Source organism: Heliangelus exortis, chromosome 3 (assembly GCF_036169615.1).
Source record: "Heliangelus exortis chromosome 3, bHelExo1.hap1, whole genome shotgun sequence".
Lineage (NCBI taxonomy): Eukaryota > Metazoa > Chordata > Aves > Apodiformes > Trochilidae > Heliangelus > Heliangelus exortis.
In genome coordinates, this window is record NC_092424.1 from 58119948 (window position 1) to 58143997 (window position 24050).

At 35.9% G+C, this 24050-nt stretch overlaps 1 protein-coding gene across 1 annotated transcript in view; it reads left to right on the forward strand.

The window, feature by feature from the left end:
• Positions 1-24050, forward strand: part of AHI1 (Abelson helper integration site 1) — an 87895-nt gene that overhangs the window by 14724 nt on the left and 49121 nt on the right. The window contains exons 8-18 of the mRNA XM_071740848.1: positions 1826-1918; positions 3359-3544; positions 3932-4081; positions 5618-5750; positions 6740-6863; positions 9259-9488; positions 10795-10898; positions 11507-11625; positions 14492-14622; positions 15897-16037; positions 18054-18256. Coding sequence (XP_071596949.1) covers positions 1826-1918; positions 3359-3544; positions 3932-4081; positions 5618-5750; positions 6740-6863; positions 9259-9488; positions 10795-10898; positions 11507-11625; positions 14492-14622; positions 15897-16037; positions 18054-18256 — 1614 coding nt within the window. The remainder of the gene's footprint in view (positions 1-1825; positions 1919-3358; positions 3545-3931; positions 4082-5617; positions 5751-6739; positions 6864-9258; positions 9489-10794; positions 10899-11506; positions 11626-14491; positions 14623-15896; positions 16038-18053; positions 18257-24050) is intronic.

Genomic DNA, 24050 nt, shown 5'->3' on the forward strand with positions numbered 1-24050 from the left:
CTTTTAATAGGAAAAAATTCAAAACCAAAAACATTTTGAAAAGGCTGGTAAAATCATGTCAGATCAGGAACAGTGGCACCACATATAAAGGGTATCAGCGTTTTCTTTTCCACATTCACAGAATCATAGAATGGTAGGGGCTAGAAGGGAGATAATTTGCAGATCATCTGGTCTGATCCCCCTGCTAGTGCAGGTTCAGCTCGAGCAGCTGGCACAGGATCACATCCAGGTGGGTGTTGAATATCTCCAAAGTAGTGGAGACTCCACAACCTCTTTGGGCAGTCTGTTCCAGTGCTCTGTCACCCTCAAAGTATAGAGGTCTGTTCTCATGTTCAGATGGACATTCCTGTGTTCCAGTTTGTGATTGTGGCCCCTATTCCTGTTGCTGGGCACCTCTGAAAATAATCTGCCCCCATCTTCTTGACATCTGCCTTTTTAATAAGCATTTATAAGATTCACTCTGTCTTCTCTAGCATAAACAGACCTAGGTCTCTGAGCCTTTCCTGATCAGGAGATGCTAATCATCAGTCCCCTAACCATCTAATCATTCTTGAAATCTGAAAAGAAGCTCAAGTACCAAAAATTCAAAGATAGAGTTTTCCTGCTTGTAGCAACACTTATTTTCCCTTGTACCAGTGAGCAAGCTATTACATTCTTTTTCCATTAACATTTTAGACATCGACTTCTCTCCCATTTTTCTCAAGTAATTATTAATTCGTTTTCAAATACAATTTTGTTTAAAGGAAAAACTTTAAGGTCTGTATGCAATGTGATTTTGAGCTTAAGTATCTAAATATTTATAAAGAGAGACAGCAGTATTAACCTGAAAATAGGTACCTAGTACAGTATGTATTTTTTCATTCCTTTTTCTGATATTTCACTCGCTTGTTTTTTTTTTTCATAATTCAAGTAGATTTTATTCACAGTAGCACGATATGTTTCTTTATTTTCTCCAATAAACATGTTTATAGAATTCAGAGTCCTTAGTTGCTTATCACAAAGGTGATATGTATGTAGAGATTACTCATGGAAGTAGTTGGGATCAAAAGCATGACTAAAAGCATGTTGTTTGACTTCAGTGTTGTTTATGAAACACCTGTTTGAAGATGGTGTGATTCCAGGTGATGGTGGTTGTTTTGGGCTTTTTGGGGTTTTGTTGTTGTTGGGGTTTTTTGTTGTTTTGTTTTGTTTTTCAATGTCAGATAAACCTAAGAATGGCTTAATATAAGAAGATTCTGGCCATTGACCAGAAAAATGAAGAATCTCATGGACATCATTGGGAGTGTTTGAAGTCAGATTGTGCAGCAGATTAAGCACCCTGACCTATTGAAAGATGTCCCTGCCTGTGGCAGGCATTTTGGACTAGATGATCTCTAAAGGTCCCTTCCAACTCTAACTATTCTATGACTGATTCTGTGACATAAGTGATAAAGCTAGGAGAAGAAAACTAACTTTTGCACTGCCCTTTTCAGGCTAGGTTAACAATCCAGCTAGTTTTGGCAGTCAGGTTATTGAATGATACAAGATTTATGAAAATTACACAAACATTTTCAGTTCTTACTGAGACAGAAGGGAAGCAAGAACAGATTTTTAAGACCAGGCTTGTGTTCTTTTTTTAAAGCAGGTGATTAACAGTCATCAGGTAAAATGCATAAGGATCTTTTATATCTGATTGTGTACTTCTGTGCTGTGTACTGGTTCTGTAATAGATCAAAACTGAAATCTGCTAAATTTAGAGAATTGCATCTAGCATATGTTCAGCATTATTTTACTGCGAGGTGTATATTAATTACATTTTTCTTGATATTCCTACCAATACATTCAGATCCTTGATTTTCTAAGGATGGATGAAGTGAGAGCCAGCTCTGTACAGATTCCGGAAAGTGGTTTCCGAAAGATATGTTGGGCGTTTCTAAAGGTATTATAAACGTTTAAATAAGAAACAAAATTTATAAAACTTATTATGCAGTTATGTAAAAGACACTAGCCCTACTAAGTGGGAAAACATTTTTTTAATATTTCCAGGCAACAGATATGGGAGAAACAAGTCCTTGTTTACCTGGCTGCTGTCTCTTTTCCCTCTTCCTTTGCCCCATAAAGTTCACAGTAAAAAGCTTAACAGTAAAGAATATGGGTATATTCTTTATGTGTAAAAGTGTAGAATGTAAGATTTTTTCTTTTGTTTATGAAGTACAGAAGATACTGGGGGTTTGTGTGTCCATGAGAGTGTGTGGAAAGGATGCGACAAATCCCCTAATTTCTGTATCTCAGTTGCTATGTATTATAGGGGCATTTTCAGTTGGCCAGGCTTTGAAAAGAACTTGCCAGCCTGATTATATGTCTGCCAGTTTTTAATTGTAGAATTTGAAATGTTGCAGCAGTGATAGACAAATAATTTAGCCAGCATGCCATGTACCTTTTTACCCCTTTAGGAGATGCCTGTATGTGCCAATTTGGCCTTTGAGGACTGGCAAGGTATTATATGTGATAATTTTCCTGAGATTTGTTCATTAACACCTACCCCCATAGATGGTGGATCTTGACAGCCACTGAGCAGTCCACAACATAAGAAATACAGGAGAGGATAATGGACATTAGCTCAGGGGAAGGGGAGGGATCTCCATATCATTACACACAGAGTCTCTTCTGAGCTTTTCCCGAGATGAATCTACAGGAATGAGAAGACTTGTATCCTGTGTCAGTGTATAGTTGGTGGAAACTGTGCATCCAGTTATTCAGCACAGCCTACTTGTGAACAAAGAGAAGGATGAAATTTCCAGCTCATAAATAAAAATAAAATTGTAGCCTGCTTTTCATTCCTAGTGCATCTGGCTGCATTGTCCTTTTGTCTGTATCAGTTGAAGTAAAAATGTGATGATAAACAGTGGTCAGTGTTAATGGTAGCAGGTGCACACAAAATGAAGAGCATAAGCACCAATTTCTATCTGAGTTCGGAGAGCTCAATGTCCTCTCAAGTTGGAATAGCTGCTGCTTTGCTGTATCTTCTGGTCTGGGTCAAGACCTTACCAACATCCTTTGCTCCAATGTTCAAATGGTTGGATTTGGATGAGGCTTTTGGGGATTGATAGCCCTTTGGATGATTCCAGCAAGTAGTAATTAAAAAGCAAACAAACAAAAGTGTTATTGTAGAGGTCTTCTCACATACAGGACATTACTGTTGTGTGTATGCAGCATGTTTCAAAACTAAGCTGCCATTTATTACATATTTGTGTCATTACCACTTTTTGGGATAGCATATTTCCCCAATGAAAAGTGGATTTTAAGATACTAGAAGTAATCAATGACTTTTATGACTTGTGTTAACACTTTTTTTCCCTATTTTTAATCACACTTTAAGCTTGTAGGTGCAAATGGAGTTCTAAATGTTGATGGAAAGCTTCGTCTGCAATTATATTACCCACCTCCAAGGATGAAGTCACATTCAAAGGTTGTTGAGGTTTATGACTGGTGGGCAAAATGTCCTAGAAATCGTTACCCATCGACTTTATACGTAACTGTAAGAGGCATAAAATTGCCAGATCAAGTAAGTTAAATTTATAATTTATATAAATATATTTACAGATAAGCAGATGTTTCTGTAAGAGCTAGTAACTAGCTAGACTGTGTCTATGTGTGCATGTATGTAAAAGCGGTACTTATATACAGTAAATAAAATAACCAGTACATAACTAGCTATTTTTAAAACTTAGTATGTTAAGATATGTCTTCCAAACTCTGCCCTTCTTAGCTTTCTAAGAAAAACAGGTGTACATATTTTGCCATTGACAGGCAGAAAACTTTGCTGAAGATTGATAATCCTTTTTTATTAAGAAATGCATTTTAAATTAAAAGTACCTTTTAATATTGTCACATATTCCACTGTGAATTTCAAAAATATTTTTTCCTGATACTTTGTTTTGTTTGCCTTAAGGTTGCTCCTTATTTCCGCTCTACGATAGCCATTCAGCAGGAGCAAAATAGTGCAACAAGTGAGCCCCAGGGAGAGGGATCTAAGAAATCATGTGAACCCTTTGCAGAGGAGCAAAAGCAATCTCTTAGATGGACGAGAATACCTGGACAGGTGAAGTGGTTTCTTCGTTTTTAAAAAAAAAATTATTTAAAGACCTCCTGTATTTCTGTTTTATGCAATTTCAGTTTTTTTGCAATAAGTAATAGTAAGCAAGTAATTCATTAGAGCAAATTAAAAAAAACAAAAACAAAAACAAAAAACAAACAAACAAAAAAACCACCCTGAAAAACAAGGTTAAAAAAAAAGTACAGGATGCTTAGCTTCTTACAAAATATGGTTGTTCTACTAATTTTTTTCTCAGAACAGCCAGGTATTTTTATTTCCAGAATTCTGTAATAATAAGAAGGAATATGGCTAATCATGTAGTGGAAGTAAGACAGGGAAAACAGTTCTCAGATTTCACCTTGAGTGGAAGTATGTTTCCTTGTTTCATTTTGTAGGTAGCATGATGTGCCATGCCTATTTGCCAAAGACTAATAAAGCAGATACGCTTGTTTAAAAATGAATACTCAAAATTATTATTTCCTTTTCACACATTTCAATTAGTAGTTTACCTTTAAAGCTAAATTAACTTTTTTAAGAATCAGTGTATTTATATATTTCTCCATATCTACAGATGGGTGATATGTTACTTTTTACAAAATGTTCTATACAATTATGAGTTAATGGATACATGAATATTATTTTTTATGTGAATTGTAGTTACATAACCTATAAATAGAAGTTTATTCTGTGTTGAATTAGTGTTTCAACATTGTAGTATCTTATTTTAGAGAGGTAAAAAGGCTTAGGAAGGCTTAAGTACATATATAGTTTATAATAATACGTGGTTACACTTATTCTGAAATGAACAGCATATTGTATTTTCTGTTTGTATACTTCTAAATGCATATGAGTTAATGTTCCTTTTTTCATTGAAAAAGGTAAGTCAGGTTTAGGTTAAACTATTACGTAACTACTCTGAATATTTCAAATTATTAATTTGAAATTAATTATTGAAATTCATTTAACTTCTAATTTAGTTCTGGAGAAAACCTCATGGGTGTAAAGAAAATATTTTGGAAGAGAGGAAGGGTGGCTAAAATACCTGTGCATTTTTCTGAAGTGTTTTCTCTCCAGTTGTTTTTTTAAAAATGAGAAATTAAAATACTGATGAGGAATGCTAAAGGTGATTTGGAAGACCAGAGGTTTGAGTGCCTGTAGTTAGTCTTCTGAGCTCATACTGCAATCATTAAGTTACTGGAAGTTGTGCTTAGACTCTTTAAGGAAGCTTGATTTACTCTACATCTTTTACTGTTGATGATAGTCATTATTAAGTATGTCTTAAGAGTTAAATTTTCTTAGATTTTTAAAATGGGGTAATGTAATGGGGTATAAAAGAATATGCAAACTGGACGTGTTTTAAGCTATGCAGCAGAACTGTTTCAGTTGACGATAAGATTTATTTCTTTATTTATTCCCCTTTAAATTCCCTTAGGATGTTACTAGCTTTTTAAAACTTACATGACAGGAACTAAGAATGTGTCTTGAGCATTGGGTAGTTAATATTCCTGGCTGTGTAATCCCAATTCTTTCCTGAAAAGCCAGGCTTGCCGCATCCCGAACAAGCATCTGCTTTCACTGCGAGGTGGAGATATGGGCTGTTTCTGTATACGTTTCTCTCATGATGGGAGAACCCTGGCAGCAGCATGTGCAGGAAGGAATGGCTATCCCATTGTTTGTAAGTTTAAAATACGTTTGGGGTTTTTTTCCTAATAATTTGTGCAGCTTGAAATTAAAGGACAAAAGATGTATTTTTAAATTCTGTGTTTTTAGAGGTTTCGTATGTAAATGTGTTTTGCAAATTGTTCTTCTCATTAGAGAGCATCAATGGAAATGATCTTTCTGTATTAACAGGGCTGGAACTGTCTCTCTGCATACATTGTAATGTATATACAATTTAGTGCTACAAAATTGTGGTATTTTTGTGCAGAGGTTGAATGGACATACTAAAACATACATTCTGATAAGAAAGTTTTAAATGCACTAACTTTTCTGGCCCCTACCCCCAAAGTTTTTTGTTTAAGCTTTTCTCCTGACCTGTTGTAAAAGTTAAATAACTGGAATACTGTCATCTCTCTGCATAACTACTGGAGGCTGCAGTCTTCCATGGGTCCCCTTAGTTGGAACTACAAATACCACTTATACTCATACTTGGGGCTTCTGCTTCACAGCACCATCAACTGCATAATTCTTAAGCCCTGCGTAAGAGTTTTGAGTTTGGGAGAGAAAGATATTTTAAGTGTACATAAAGTAAATGTTTAAACACAAGGAACAGTAAATCTAGATTACTGTATTGCATACTCCCAGAAAATTTTCTCTGAGTTAATATACTTCAAACATTTGTCAGGTAATCATCAAAATCCAAATAACCATTAAACAAATTATAATCCTGATCTGGATCTAAAAATTTCATGTGAGTAGGCTGTTTCTTAGGGGTTAAGACACTTATAATACCCATAAACCACTAGATGGAAGTATATGCTTGCTGTCCCTGCATATCTAGCAACTATTTAATCTTGTTCTCTGAAAATGAGAAGATAAAGAAAATGAGTTGATTTATGCTAGCTGAAACTCAGCCTAAGATTAGACAGAATTTTACACTAATAATTGCATGAATTGATGGTAAATTCTTACAAAATTTTTATTTTTCTATTTAAACTTCACTAGTGTATGAAATTCCTTCTGGACAGCTTCTGAGAGAATTTTATGGTCACCTTAACATAGTCTATGATCTTTGTTGGTCAAAAGACAACCAATATCTTCTTACTGCATCCTCTGATGGCACTGTCAGGTCAGTATGATGATGTTCTGGGAGATAGCATAGGAAGCATGAAAAAAAACCCAACAAAGTGGTCCAGTTTTATTTCCAGTTTATTACAAACTGTGATATGGTATTTTAGTTAAAGATTGATTGCAGTGTGACTTAATCTGGAATATAAAAAATGTTATGGAGTTACTAACTTATGCTGTATTGGTTTCTACTGTATATGGTATTTGGTATTTCAGACCAAAGCTTTTTCCTAAAACTACAGTATCTAAATCTGCAGTGCAGTAAAACCCAAAAGGCTTTATATTTCAAGAAGTCACTAGGACAGCTGAAAAATTCTGTCCTTTGAGAAATTGCCTCATTAGGAATGCCATATTAAACTTTCAAATTTTAACAGAAAGCAGGAAATTAAAAATTTAAGAATCATGGTATGTGTATAAATTTTCCACCCTGCACCTATATATGCATTTTTTTTTAGGTTGTTTGTTTGGGGTTTGTTTAGTTTTTATTTATACTTAGTCAAATAATTCAACTTAATTTGCTGCAAGTGAAATTTGATAGCATTATTTTCAAGGTTGAATATGTACGCATTTTCCTCTACAATTAGGAAGTGTGCTTCGGTGCAGTGTTAATGTTAAAATCTCAATAGTGTTTGAGCCTTGAAAGCAAAATTCCCAGACCTGAAGAAAAATAAAAAAATACAGCTGGTGACACTGCATACTGCTAATATGAACAACTTCATATGTTTTCATAAGGCTTTTTTTTTTTGCTTTTTTTTTTTTTTTTTTTTTAGCTCTTCAGATGGCTATCTGTTGTTTCTGTTATGCAATTCAGTAATTCTACAGGCAGTTACATAATTAAAGTGCCAGAAGAACTGTTAAATGGTATATGATATATTGTATGTCTGGAACTGTTTTTTGTTGGTTTTCTGGCTTTAGTTGTGTTGTGTTTGGGTTTTTTTGGTTGCTTGTATGTATGCATAAAAAGTGTTTTGAGAGCTTATCCCATTTTCTCGTTCTTTGAAAAGCAGATTAAATGTTACTTTTTAAATATTTAATTTAATATCAATTTCACTCCTTTATGTTACCCATAAGAAGACCCAGCTGTTCCTCAATTCTTGAATTTGTGGCAGCAAGTTGAAACAGTAGTGGTCTTCCTCCTTTTCTGTGTACTTTGTGTAGTAACTGTGTAAGTTCTTTCTTCCTGTATTTACTACCTGTTCCCTTAAGTTCCTTAAAAAGTCTCACTTTAGGCAAGTAGTTTCATCTTTTTTCCTTTCATATTGGGAGTGTTTTGCCATTGAAACATAACAGAATTTAAGGATGAGGACCAGAAGGCACTTCATAGCTTTAAAGTTAATATCAGTATATTACTTAGATCATCTATCAGGCTGATTTTGAAGGGACTTTGAAGTAAAATTAGTGATCTTGATTAAATTCTTTATATAATGTTTTATACGTTACTCTGAAGTCCTCCCAAGATTTAGTCCCACAATATTTGTGAGCAATAAGTTAACCTTTATGGTGTTAGAGCAAAACCATTCTAAAAGATAGGTTGACTCCTTGTGACCTTTGCATGTTAATTTGTAGGTTATTTGTACTGCACTCTAAGGGATTACAGTTTTGTAATGAACTCACCTCAGAGTGAGCTTAGAATTCTTCACTAGCCACCAGAAGAAGTCCCCCCCACCTGGAAAGGTGGCACTCAAACAATTTAATACCACATTGTAACAAAGCATTCTCTGAAATATGCTGCCTACCTATATTTCATGATCCAGGCACCATTCCATTCTTTATGGACTCATATTTGGGGAAAGGTCCATGTATAGCATCAAACAAAAAATGCTTCCTAACAAAAATCTGATCTTACAGTTATGGGTGGTGAAGGGTAAGAAAGAGATGAATAGTAAGAACTGTATTTATTTGAAGGAAACATCCTTGAGATCACTGTCACTGTCATTTGTAATTGTACTTTTAAAGTTTTCTGAGGTTTTATTACGTGTTCCTAAATGTTCCTTTGTTGGTTTTTTGTTCTGCCACCTCTTTGTACTTTTTCTGTAAATGAGTGATACCCCAGAAGACCTTAGTAATAGTTTTTCATTTCTGAAAGAAACTGATTCATTACATGGAATTTTTGTGTGTTTTAAAATGTGCCAAATGTCCGTTAAATGTGTGAGTGGTCATGAATTTACTTTGGAGACAGAGTACTGTGTAAAGTAGTAAATGTGTCTTCATTTTTGTTAGAAAGTACCATATTAAAGGATTAAAAATAGGTGGAGCAAATTAATAGGATAAACAGGCTGTGCTAATTATTTGCCAGCATTTGCTTCTAGAACCACCAACACAAAATGAAGCATCAGTTACACCTGTGCATGTGATTGCCCTATACAGTTGATACCCTTAATATCCTTTCCTTTCAGAATGTGGAAAATAGAAATTCAGGCAACATCTGCAGCACGACTTTTTCCTCATCCTTCATTTGTTTATGCTGCAAAGTACCATCCAGTTGCTGACTCGGTGGTCGTGACAGGATGTTACGACTCAGTGATTAGAATCTGGAATGCAGATGTGGAAGAAATCCATGGGCAGCTGCTACAGGAGCTTGATGGTCACAGAAGTTTCATCAATACACTTTGTTTTGATGCAGAAGGTTTGTTCTTAGGACTTTTTCAAGTAGCCTTCTTTTCAGTTGAAGGCCAACTTGAGTGCTACTAGGTTGCTTTATTTCCTAGAGGCAGTATGAAAACCTGTAATAGAATAGAATAGTTTTAGCTGTGTGTTTACAGTTTATATGTTAGTACAATGCCTTATCTGGGCAAGCACAAGGGGATGTATAGTCCTTGTACAAATTGAGAGTAATCAGAAAATGTAAGTGTAAAAAGGCCAGGTGAATGAATGTGTAGTGATCAGGCAGTGATGACTTGGCAGATTTTGGTCATATTTTAGTTGGCATTGTCCCTATAACTAACTATTATTAGCAAACGTTTTGTACATAGTGCAGTCAAAATTAGCAGAACATATAGATGCTAATTTTCAAAGGAGACAAGGTGGAAAGCCAGGGACTTAATGTAGAGAGGTAAGTTGGAAAAAAGTCAGGTTTGGCTAGAATTTTTCTATGTGGAAGAATTATATGTGAGCTTAAAAGCAGAAGCAGGAAATCTAGAGAAGTCTCGGAACAGAAGAGATTGCATGATCACAAGAGTAGCAAAGATGGCGCCACTGTATTGTCATTGTGTTATCAACACATTACAAAGATAAAGAAAATTATGTACCAGTGGTTAATTGTGAGAATTTTAATGCTAGACTGAAGAAGCAGGAAGGCAATGAACTTTTCAACATTGACAACAAATATGAAATAACTGAGAGAAAAGGACACAGTTTTGACCACTACAAATAATGTTAACTGGGAGATTAACAGCTGAAAGCAAGTGAGAAAGAGTTACTCCCATGTACAAGTGAAAGGTGGAAAGAGTTGAAGATGAGTGAATGAGTTAGGTGCTTGGAAGTGTTTGACTTGTTCTGGTTCCTACAAAAAAGGAAGAATTGCATTTTTATAGAAAAATAAGTATTTGTGTTTAAATTAAGAACAACTGTTGGACTGTGTTTCTGTTCAAGGTGCCCTCAGTGATTGTACAGGTAGATATTACACTCTCATGTGAAGATCATTGAGCTATAAATGCTTGGTTTTTGCTGGTTCTAGAATATGAGAGAAAAAAATGATAAAACTTAATATTCACAATATCTGATTCATTCTGAATCCAAATTGATGGTATCATCTTCAGTCATGAAGTATAAGCAATGTGTAGTTTCAATGAGTGTATCATAGCAAAAGAGGAAAGAACTGGTGTGCACCTATTTACAAAAGTAATAGAAAAAATTGTTTCTTGTTCATGCATCCTTTTCTGTATTTGTTCTTTTTTGTGGTATTCTACTTACAAGACGTTATTATTTCACAGGACTCCACATGTTTTCAGGAGATAGTTCAGGACTGATAATAGTTTGGGATACATCTGTCACAGGAAGTTCTCATCACCAGTTTCAGCACTGGAGGATTAATAAGGTAATCCTTATTAATTAAAAAGTTGCTTAAACTAGCAGTGTGATTTTTGTGTGAAGTGTTCCAAATACAGTAATCTGAAGTAATTTTTTTTTTATATACAATAATTTTCATTCAAATGAAAAGGTGTAATTTACTTAAATAATGGTACAAAGGAGCTGATAGAGCATGCTGTAATTCACTGACTCAGAATTTTTAACTTGTCAACTTCAGTTTTTTAATATATAAAACAAAAATGTCTGGTGCTTAATACTACTGTGTTAACAGTTAAATGCTGATGCGTTAGATTTGTTAATTGAGATAACAATTTAATAGATCACAGGCTTTAAAATTCACCTTTTTTCATACCTTTGAGGCCTAATGTTCAATCAGCATTTTTGTCTTCAGCTGTATATCAGAATTTCAGTCACAGTGGAATCTGCCTGGTGCTTGAGAGAAGTGGATTGCTAGTATATAATGTTGTTAGTATAGGAACAAACCTCTTCCTTAATCATATAGAATAAAATGTGCAGAAAAATAGAAATGCAAGAGGAAAATTAATAATGTGTAAAAACATGAGTTTTAAACACAAAGTTAGATTTTTTTAAAATATATTTTCCCTCTTTCTGTAGGAAATAAAAGAAAATGATATTAAAGGCACACCAATAAATCATTTGGAAGTCCATCCAAATGGAAGGCGTTTATTAATCCATGCCAAAGACAATACTCTGAGAATCATGGATCTCAGAATGTAAGTAGATTTTTGGTAACAAATGTGCATTTCCTTTTTGTTTTCAAATGTACTTGGGGAGAGAAAGTGCCATATAACTATTAAATGCATAGTTGTGGAGAGGAAAGATGTCCTAATAATGAAGGGTAGTTATATTAGGGTTAGGAAATTGTTTCAAAAGATTGCTGTATTACAGACAAAAATCTGTAATAGTAGGTAAATTGTTTAGAACAGAGTATCCAGAAATTAATAGATGACTTGGGAGTTTAAGGTGGCATGAAGGAGAAGACACTAATCTCCTGAAGACTGAATTAACTTTTAAAAATGCAATATGGTTATGAAAAGAACTTGGAAATCATAATATTTACTTGTACATTAATTTATTTTGGTGGAATGGAATAAAGATCATCATCATAAGTACTGAAATGTGCAGTGATGTTCATGTTCTGGGATATTAAGCAGCTGTTGAGATATTTTGAACTTAGCTTTTGATTAATTTTGTTCTCTTTTTTAATGGTCGCCCATACAGGGGGGTTGAAACTGTATGATCTTTAAGTATCCTTCCAACCTAAACCATCCTGTGATTCTATGAAACTACAATAAAAACTGAGCAGAAGCACAGAATTACTGAAGTTGTTGAGGTCATTTTACTGGGTGAAGCTGAAAAGAGTCTTTTTCCTATCAGTTACAAACCTTGATAAAATGCATCAGAAAATTTGGTTCCAGAAAGTCACATTAAAAATATGAATACTTACCCTAAATGATTCATCCTTAATTTCATGGCTTTCCTCACCTTGTCAGGCAGAAAACCAAAGGTCTAACCTGGTATTCTATATGAATTTACCTGGGGGGAAATACCTCTTAAAGCTCTCATAGCATGAGAAACTACATTCTTTTAGAACATACTGTTGTACATGCATATACTCTCTCAGGAAATCTTTCATGTAAATACTGGATTGGATGTTTGACCTAGCTGAAGGCTTTCCAGTTTCATAGTGTATTCTTCATCTTTTACTATAAATGGTAATTTATAATGAGCATGCTAGAAGGCTAAGATATCCACTTAATCAAAAAACAGAGTTGGTGGATTAACAGGAAAGCAGCTTTTGAAGCAGATAGTGTTCTTCTAAAAAATTCTAAAACTTCTAAAGTAACTTCTAAAAAGTATGAATTTTCACTTTGAGAGAGAAAATTAGAGGTTCATACTAATCTCTAAGAATTGGTTAACATGGTGTGCAATTTCACAATTTTTAAGCCAGATTATCTGTAGAACACGCCATCTCCTTCTATCTCCTACACCTTTGGCCATGTATTCCTAGCATTTCTTTTTTATCAACTCTAAAGATCTTTTGATGCAGCGTAAGTCAGATCAGTGAACTGATCCGACTGAAAATCAGCCGGCAAATACAAATGATTAATTTTCATTTTAATCCACTGTCTGATCTAACTCATCTGATAGCTCTCCAAACATTAGAGAAGAAATGAGGGAGAGCCTGGGAAAATAAGGGTGGAGAGGACAGCAGCTGGACTGGTGCTTTGACCGCAGCCCACAGTTACATTGGCTTAAGTCTTATCAATAAACCACAGGGTCAGATACCCAGCACTGATAATTTTACACGTCAGCATTATCTGTTCATTCCCTGCATGAGAAAAGAGGGGGTGGAGGTCACAGAGCAACACAATTCACTTTGATTGACAACTAGTTGTTCTTAACTTTCAACTTGCTTTTTTGATCTTTTTGGATAATGCTGTTCTCCTGTCACTCAGGTATGTGATCAGGGATTTGGTTTTAGTTCAGACCTTTCTTTAGGGCTTCATATGCAGGTTAGTTTTACATCTTGCAGAGCTCTTCTTTGTGACATCTCAGAGATACCATCTTTATTATTCACGTAGCTAATGTTCTTATTTGGGCTAATATGGTCTTGCTCTGTGATCATTAAATTATCCTTTTCTCTTGTCTGACAAATAGAATTGTAACTCAGCTATGTTTATTCAGAATAGTGTCAAAATTATTTTGCTGTCATATTAACTGCATTGCACCTTTCTCAGCATACCTCCACTGTTTATGCAGTAACACTTTTGAAAAATTACTGTTTATTGTCTTTGTGATCTTTTCTGGCCTTTGGCTATTCTTCTTCCCTTGAATTTTGCATTATTGTATTACTGATGTGTTAGTCTTCATTTTGCCTATCTTTTTCCAAGCTGTGCGTCATATTTGACAAGCTGGCTTATACTACTTGAAATCCTTTTTGCAGATTTTCATCTTTGATGCCTACAAGTTGTTTGACATTACTTATTCATTAGTAGGTCATTGTTACTATACTGACTAGCAGTGTTTCACTGAAAAATTATTAGGATACCTAGGTAGCACAATAATATTACTTATGTTAAAGTTGATGACTAAAATTTGTTGATTCTGCTGCTGGTTTTCTAGCTAAGCAGACATGAGTCTGAAGAGCTAGAGAGAGCTACTGGACAAACAGAGCACTACTGGGGTGTAACCGAGCTCAGGAAGCATAATGAAAACTTTTTTTGGCAGAGCTTAGAGTAATAGTGCCAATTTCCCCATTTTTTTTTTTGCAAGAAAATTTACATTGAGAAGATGCAAATTACTACATCTATATCCATTCTCTAGATCTAAGTATTTTCATTTTCTATTGAAAGACAAGGTTGTACACTTGCATATATAATTTGAGATGTATTATGAAAGCCAGGGAAAAGGAAAGGTAAATAATGCATTATGCAAAAGGGAAGCGCTTGCATATGTATTTGGGATACAAGGTGTATTGATTTTTCTAAGGAGTAGAGAAGAGGAATGACATACAAAATGTTAGATTGTCTATTCTGAAAGTATCTGCTAAATTTTCAAACTCTTCTTTATCTTTAGCTTGGCTACAAAGAAATACATCGGTGCCACAAATTACAGAGAAAAGATTCACAGCACCTTAACACCATGTGGTACGTTCCTGTTTTCTGGAAGTGAAGATGGAAAGGCTTATGTTTGGAATCCAGAAACAGGTAACTAATGATTTTCTGATCTTAAGTCAGGTTATCAAGACTGAGGGGGAAATGGTTTTGTAAGCTGTATTGATGCATTTCTGATATGGAATGAAACTTCAGTAAGATACTGTTAAATCCTGAAGCCTTTTAAATAGTTATTGTTAAGCTGTAATATTTAATTCTCTTGAAGAAATTAATAGGCAGAGTTACCATTTGTAATAGTCAGCAGAAAATGCTATCCTTTAAGTTCAGCTTTTTGTGTACTGCAATTTTCACACGTGGATGAAGGTCTTAAAGCGGAATGCGCAAAAATATTTCAAGTCAAATCAGTCTTTATTTTATATTTTTGGATTTGAGAATTAGCCTTTTGTTGAAAACAGCTTAATCTGTTTCCCAAGAGTGATCGGAGACTGATTATTTTTGGCCCTTGGTATATAAGGCTTCTGCTTGAATTATTCCCCAGTCCAAGTAGTTGAAAAAAAGCTACCAAAGTCTTTCTGGAAAAGTGTTAAGCTAGTGTAAGATAAAGAGTTTGTCATCTTCATTGTACAGTGAGGTAAAAATAACAGTGAAAGGTAGTAGAATACGCTTTTTTTGTTTTGAAGACAAAATGTTCTGTCTCCAGTTAAAATCTAAATAATTTTTAAAGTGGAAAAAGTAAATATTTTAGAAGTAGAAGGTGAAAGTTTTTTCAATTTCTTGCTACATTTCCAACTATATTATCTTGCATCTATGCCACTACATATTTTGTCTGAAAACTTTAAAAAAAAAAAAGTAAAAGAAGGGAGAAATTTTGTTAGCGTGTTTTCATTGGGCTTTGATTCTGTTTACATAGGGTACTTGCATTCATAATGCAATCAGCTGGCAAGCAAATTTTATGTATTTTTTTTTTAATAATTTATTATCAACTTTCATTACTAGTGTCAGTATTATATAACTGAAATCCACAACTAAGTTAGATAGCTATCTGCAAACTGCAAGCACGAACAAATACTGTGGAACGCCACCTTTCCAGAACGTGGGTATCAAAAGAGAACTCGGCTAACCTGATGCATCCTTTGGGGTTTCCTGCAGCTGTTACAAAAGCACTTTTCTAACTTGTCAAATAACTTCAAAGCATGCACTTTTTTATGTCATATGTTAAATAGTAGTTTTCAATAAGGAAATGGACTGAAGAATACTTATTTGCAATGGTAGTCACTGTACTATTTTAACATACGCTCTAACCATCTGTTATATTGTAGCATCAACAATGGTTCCATGGTATTAATAAATGTATTTCATTCCTGTAGGAGATCAAGTGGCCATATACTCTGAACTTTCCTTTACATGTCCACTTCGTGATGTTGCCTTTCATCCACATGAACACATGGTGTCATTTTGTGCCTTTGGTCAAAATCAACCAATACTTGTATACATCTATGATTATAAAGGTACAGTACCAATTTTATTGATACAAACCTGTAAGTATTTTAGAAGTGATTTGCTAGTATTTGTACTTCTTTTGAAGGAAAAAGAAAACAGAAATTTAATTATAATATGTATATTTGTTCTGTGGGATATCAAAACTCCACCAGACATGAACCAGAGCAACCTGTTCTAGGCGACCCTGCTTGAGAAGGGGCTTTGGCCTTGCCAGTTACTGGATGTTCCTTGTCACCTCAAGTTGAAATGTGGTGTTACATGTAATCCTGAGTAATTCTTATAGCCCCTTAATGTATATGGGAAGTGTCATAGAAACATTTGAAGCCCTTTTTACTACTGAGGTGGATTATGGAGCCAGAAAATAGTATCTCTCTGAAAATTAATAAATAGCTAATGCAAAACTCATTATTTTGTATTGTGTATGTTACACACTAATATTAAGGAGCTGTATAGGAATGTGTTTATATATATATAAGAACATCTATATGGGACAGTACACATGGTTTTCTTAAACAGATGGTACACCTGTGGTGTGACTCGATGAGATACGTGTTTATTCCCTATGTTGAAGATAATACTAGCTTTTAATTTTTAAGATACAAAATAAAAGTTGGACTCTCCTTTGAAGACATTTCTTGTATTTTATAAGCTTTACCAGTATCATTTTTTTCAATTAAGGATGTAATTTCAGATGTCACATTGCATCTAGAAAGTAGATAATATTAATATGAATTATGCAATAGATTTTGCATATCTGTCAGGTTTTGATTTGGTTTATATTTGTAGAGAACATAGATTTGTAAAGTTAATCCTGTCTTTATACATTTGCATTTTAAATAACATGAACTAACAAGATTACTCATCTCAAATTTCAGTTTAGGTTATTTGTCTGTTGAACTGGTTGGCTTGTACAGGAAAATAAAGTTGAATGACTTTACAGTCAATATTCAGTGCTAAATGTCAGCACAGTAAGATATCTGAATTCTAGAGAGCAGTGGAAAATACTCTGGGTGAAAGATTTGATCTTTTTTTTTTTTTTTTTTTTTAAATCTTCAGCAGACAGGGAGTCTTTCAAAAGCTAATAGGGTAGTTATATATATATTATATGTGTGTGTATTTAGAGATCATGCAGATATTGCACTAGTAGTTATATGTATCATCTGACTGCTTAACTAAGTTACAGATAACCATAAATTTTTGCATAGGTTGTGGTCTTTTGTACATTGTATGTTACTAACATTTTTATTCCTTTTTTGGTTAAAAGTACACACACTTTGCTTTCAGATGATAATCGTATTGCCTTAGTGTTGAAAGAGTTAATCATATAGTAATATTAATTTTAGTCACTGTCACAGCTTTTAAGTAAGCATTTTACATACACCAATACTTTCATGTGTATCCTGTGCAAAACTTGCATGAAGAATTATAACCTTCATTGGCTTGAGGCCACAGCACAAAAACTTGAAGTTCACCAATTTGTTTAAGTGACAGTGAGCACAACTTTCATCAAAAGTATTCTATTCTGTAGCAGGCTACCTCCTAATAATGCCTCCTGTGTCTGTATATATGTCTAGCAACCTCTGAAATTTTACTGAAGTATAATAAGCTCACTTGAACGAGCCTAGAATAAATGTAAAATGTACCTTGTAAAACAGCTGAATTCAGTGGCAGATATATAACTTACTTGTGTTGGAAAACTCTCCTTTCTCTTCCCCCCTCGTATTTTTGTATGAAGTTCACTATTGTGTATAAGCAATAAAAAAATATCACTTGTGTGTGATAGGAACTGGACACAAGATAATGGGGCGGAGAGGTTGCGTGGGGACAAGTTAGGGGGGAAATGGGGTAGTCTGGGGAAAATTTCATGTGATTTTCAGGTTTTCCCTCTATCACCATTAGTACACATACAGGTGGTGTTTGACTCAAGACATAGATGTCAAAATGACAGTGATGATTCAATTATTTCTTTTTCTCATGGCAAAGTAAGGCTTCCTCTGATACAATAATATTGGTTATTTCTGCAGCTGCGCAACAGGAAGCTGAACTTGTAAAAGATCTCAGTTCATCATTTAAAACAGCTTCGCTAAGAGGGCCGCAGTTCTTAAGCAGTTTTTCTGAAATTCCTGTGCAAAAAAATTCAGCGATGACTCCAGCAGATCAATTTGTCAGTGTTGCAAGGGAATCAATGAGAATGCAAAAGGTGAAACAGAAACTTAATTCTGTTATGGTAAGTCAGATTTAATTATTTTCAGAAATATGTAGTTGACTCCTCCATAATTCAAATTCTGGGACTGGTATATGTAACAAAACATATACTTATGATCTTATTAGCTGTTATTGAGGAATGCATTCATCTCTTACTAATATTAATGTGTGTGTAAGTAGCTCTTAAGAAGCAATTAATTGCATAAAACTGTGTTATTTATGTTTATAAACTACTGCTGACAAGGGTGTTTTCTGCCAATGTCCATTTATGTGATTTGCTCCATGGATCATTATGGCTGAGCTTTAGAAAATAATCTTTTTTTCTGTTTTTCTTCACCTCTAGAATTGTGTTTTGCATAAATGGCAGGTGTTTGGTAGCGGGGAGGAGGGATTGGGGGTGTGGCTGCAGAGCTGGTTTCTTTGAGAGGAGATCATGGACTGGACTGCTCTGTGCTGAGCTGTTTCCAGCCATCTCCAGAAAGGGAAGTTTGAACCCACTGAGTGCACAACTGGCATTGCAACCAAACAGAATAGCACATGGCACTCTGGAAACATTTAAGAATGGTTGATAGCTGCTAGGGACAGGAGACACCAGAGCAGAGGAGGAAACTTTGAGGAAAACATGTCAGGAAGCAGAAGTGGAGATCCAGGAGATGTAAGGAGGCACTGAAGAAGATACAAAAGGAGGCACAAAGGTGATGTAGGAGACACAAAACAGTGCACAAATGGAGATGCAGGGGAATATAACAGAGTAGGTGTGAAAGGAAAGACAGGAGCAGACATGTGAGGACACACAAAAGAAAACACAGGAGGATGTGCACCTCTGAAGGGACCCCATGGAGGTATCCGTGCTCGACAGGTACAGTCCCTGAGGGGATTTTGGCTGGTGAAGGACCCATACTAAAGCAGGAGAAAGGAGTAAGAAACAATGAAAGGCAAAAAGAGGAAGCTACTCTGCACTAACCCTTTTTCCCTGCACCACCTGTCACCCTACTGAAGGGCCTGTGTATAGCATAATGTCAAAACCAAGGAGACTGAAGGGCAAGAGAGAGGAGTATGAAGGGAAGTTGAGACTGACAAAGAGGAAGACAAATGTTTTTTTGTGGGGGTTTGTTGGTTTTTGGGGTTTTTTTTTTACTATTTTCTTGTTTCTCAATATGTGAATTAGTAATTCAAGCTTTCGTAATTGAGAATAAATTTAATTAAGTAAAATTCACGAACTTGAAAAATTTTGCCTGTGACAAGCATGCAGAAAATTCCTGTACAGTGCTGTGCAGTTATAATTGCTGTTCACAGTGAAATTAAGTGCATTTGGGTTTGTACTTACTTTTTTTAATTTTTAAGTACTTTTGAATGGATAAAGATTTTTTTTTTTTTTTGCTTTGTCTGCATTAATAAGTAGTGGAAGCAGGTGAGTAGATGAAAGCAGTTGTTGCTAAGGATGCTGTAGCTACTCTCTTTGTGCTTTAGGAGTTTTGCTTTGGATTGGATCTAGTCTGGTTCCCAGCATGGACATCCCCATTAGGCCTGTGCTTTAAAACTACCCTTAAGAAGGATATTGCACACTCCATTGGTTTCTAGACAGAGTTCAGAGTGGACCCATATGTGTAATACCACACTGTACCTTGCATGGATAACTTTAACACGCTGCTGTTACATGTGGCATCACATGAAGCAACCCTCTCTTATGTTTTCTGATTATTTTGCTTTTGCACATCTGCAAGTGAACTCTGGTGACTTCAAGTTGTTTATCAGTCTGAGAGAAGAGAACGGAGCCATGTAATTGTGTGTCTGGGAAGACATTCCAGAAGAAAATGGTTTTAGTCTTTTGCATGTCTTGTCATATGAGGAAGAGAACAGCGGTATTGAATTTCTGGGAGTCTTCATAATTCTAATAATTTTTTAATACATATATATATATGTATGTATAAAATAATTATTTAGCCCCCAATTAACCAGGGATTCTGGACCATGGTAGACAAATCTGATTTAGCAGAACCATGAAACCACATACATAGGTGAAATAGGTATGCCTACAGCTGTGTTTGAGAGAATGATTTTCAGCTACTGGAGTTTAGTATGACCAGTTTGGGGCAAGTAAGTCCACTCTGAGCAGTCATGATCAAGGTTTTGGAAAGCATCCACCAAACCTTCTACCTGTGGACCGTATGGGGGATGTCAGAAACATCATCTGAGTCTTCTCACTGTGTGGGTTCCCAAAGAGTAGAAGATGGCAGTTGAGAGTCCACATCCAGTCTGTTTTCTGTCAGAGTGCAGATTATAAAAAACCGGGAGTGCTTTCTTGCAGGGCTTTGTGAACCACTGAGAGCAGTAGTAGAAGAATTCTTTTCCTTGAAAGAATTCTTGATAATCATCTTTTCAGTGATCCAGCACGAGCCTCAGGGGACAGTGGTACTTCCTTTCCAAGCAGGGATAGGATAATTTCTTGCATATAGGTGTAGGATTGCCTGCCTGCATTATCAGAGATTCTGGACAGTCCTGGAATATAATATATCAACACTAAAACTTAAAATTTCCACTAATTTGTAATTAGGAATTACAGTTTTGGATGTTTGTGCATTTATATGTGAGCAGCTCCCTTTTGCATTTAAAAAATAACACGTATTCAAGTGCAGACAGTGCTGGGAGGATTGTTAGAATAAAAGCTTTGGTAAGGTATCTGTTAAAGTAAGCATCATGAAAGTTGCCACTCAGCTGGATGTGTGAGAATGTGCTAATACATCTGGGTACTGAGAAATAAAACCAAAAAGGAGTGGAAGGCTGTCCTGTGAAAGGACTGGAATATGAAAATCCAAATGAGAATGCAGCTGTTATCTTGTATGTATTTGTCAGGAAAAATAACAGGGAACTGGAAACTATGTAGGCTTTTTTGTGGTATTTTGGTCATGTTTGCATGCCAGTGTCTTGTCACAGATATGTACTGGGGCAAGCATGTTGGCAGCATACCCTGTAGATAGTAAACCTGGCCTGAGGTCATGCCAGGGGTTGTGTTGATGAGACAAAGGTGCTGCTGAAACCTCCAAATAGTAGATCTGCCAACACAGGATTCTCAATTAAATGTGTGTGAACTTCGCAGAAGTAATTAATGGATATGAAGCCAACTTGCAGACCTCCAAACTTAGCACTTACAACTATATAGCTATATGATTTGAAAATGTAATGTGAATACATAAAAATTTGGTTCAAACTAGATAGAAATAGAAAATACTATGATCCTGTGTGAGCCTTTTTTGTGTTGTGATCAGTGCCTCCTATCCAGGTCTATTTAGAAGCAGAGCTTTTTTCTTTGTTCTTTGCTACCTAAACAGGAACTGTAATGAATTATAGAGGAAGTTTCTTTTCTTTTCCTCTGTAACTTTACCATTCTTTTTATCCCACAAAATGTGTAATTAGATCCAAAAGTTGAATATCAGGCTAAAGCTTTACTAATTCACAAAAGCCAGGATGCTTTATTACATAAAGTAAATACGAACTTCTCTATGAAACCAGAATGTGGAATTGGCTTCTTTACCACATAGAGAAATTACAGTATAGTGAACCTTGGCAGCAATAATTACTGATCTCTGCCTCAAGGAACTAATGTTAATGTGTATTTCTATTCACAGAATTTTTTAATAGGAAAACACTTAGCACATCTCTAGTCGTTGAAGGAACTTGTAAATTCTTTTCATTCAGTGTTGCTATTTATTTATTTGAAATTTCACTTCTATCTAGCCACCAAAATATCTGTTTGTTACTTTGTACACAGGACATATAACAAATTGGTGATGTGTAGGTATGAGGAGAAGGGCTTCTTTTAAAGATCTAATAGTCTAGACCTGAAACTAAGTTTTTCAGATGTTAGAAATTTTATGCTATAATTTGAAGGAGAAAAAGCCTTTGTAACACTAAGTATGGCATTCATATATACTCTGTAATACTAGTTCTGGAAGAAATTATGTGTTGGTTGTCTTGTCTCTTAATATGCGGATACCTCTAAGTTAATTAAAAGTATGTTTGGCTTTTCTAGTCTTTGCTTTGCAATGTATTTCTGAAAAATGTTTTTAAAAGGTTACCAAAATTCTGATACTCAGAGTTTTATGTGCGGTATTAGACAGGTAGATTGTGAAAGTGTTCTTTCCCATATACAGAAATACTTACCACTGGATTAATTTCTTTTGTTCTTTTGTATTTATTACTATGTAGAATTCATTAAGGGAGTAGGTACTGTGAGAAAATCTGCCAACCTATACCTCCAATAGCATCAAATGTGCTTAGATTTATCACTAAGCTGTGTGAATACAAAGTCTGGTCTTAGATAGTGTGTTGTTATAATATATGTCAAATATTGTACTGTGTAATCCTTCCAGATGGTCTCATTTTACAGTTTAGTTGAGATGCAAAATATGTCTGTGAAAATAGAAGCAAATTTAAAGCCACTGCTTTTCAGAAAAAAAATGTGCAGCCTTTCTAGTGAACACATAAACATAAACAAAATAAACAAAAGGAGGGCCAGGGAAAATCTTCATTCCTTATTGGATGAGGGGCAGGAAACATTGTCACAAAAGACAAAGAAAAGGCTGAGGTACTTTATACCTCCTTTGCCTCAGTCTTTAACAAAAAGACTGGTTATTCTCAGGGCAACTGAGCTCCTGAGCCCATAGACAGGGATGGGGACTGGAATACCCTTGCTATAATCCAGGAGGAAGTAGTTAGTGACTTTCTGTGCCACTTAGATCCTAACAAGTCTGTGGGGACTGGGTGGGATTCATCCTAGGGTGCTGAGGGAGCTGGCAGAAGAACTGGCTAAGCTACTCTCCATCATTTATCATTGGTCCTGGGCACCAGGGAGGTCCCAGATGACTGGAGATTGGCCAGTGTGACGCCCATCCATAAAAAGGATGGAAAGGGGATCTGGAGAACTCCAGGCCTGTCAGCGTGACCTCAGTGCCTGGCCGGGTTATGGAGCAGATCATCCTGAGTGCCATCAAGCAGCATATACAAGACAACCAGGGGATCAGGCCCAGCCAACATGGGTTTAAGGAAGGAAGGTCCTGGCTGACCAATCTGATCTCTTTCCATGACTAGCTGACCCACATAGTGGATAAGGAGATGGCTGTGGATGTGGTCTACCTGAATTTCAGCAAAGCCTTTGGCTCAGTCTCTCACAGCATCCTCCTGAAGAAGCTGGCAGCCCATGGCTTGAAGAGGTGCAGCCTTCACTGGGTTAAAAACTAGCTGGATGACCAGGCCCAAAGAGTGGTGGTGAATGGTTCTGCATTGAGTTGGCATCCAGTTGCCGGTGGGATCCCCCAGGGATCAGTACTGGGTCTAGTCCTACTCACTGTCTTTACTAATGATCTGGATGAGGGGATCAAGTCTATCCTTAGTAGATTCGCAGATGACACAAAGCTGGGGGAGAGTGTCAATCTGCTGGGCAGTAGGAAGATGCTACAGCAGGACCTGGGCAGGCTGGGTCAATGGGCCAAGGACAATGGTATGAGGTTCAGTAGGTGCCAAGTCCTACACTTTGGCCCCATGCTGTGCTAAAGGCTAGGGAAAAGTGGCTGGAGAGTGGCATGGCAGAAAGGGACCTGGGAGTGCTGGTTGACAATCAATTGATCATGAGACTGCAATGTGTCCAGGTAGACCAGAGGGCCAATGGTCTCCTCGCTTGTATTAGGAACAGTGTGGTCAGGAGGTCTGGGGATGTAATTCTCCCCTGCACTTGGCACTGGTGAGGCCACACCTTGTGTACTGGTGTACACAAGAAAGATACTGAGGTGCTGGAGTGGGTCCAGAGGACATTAATGAGC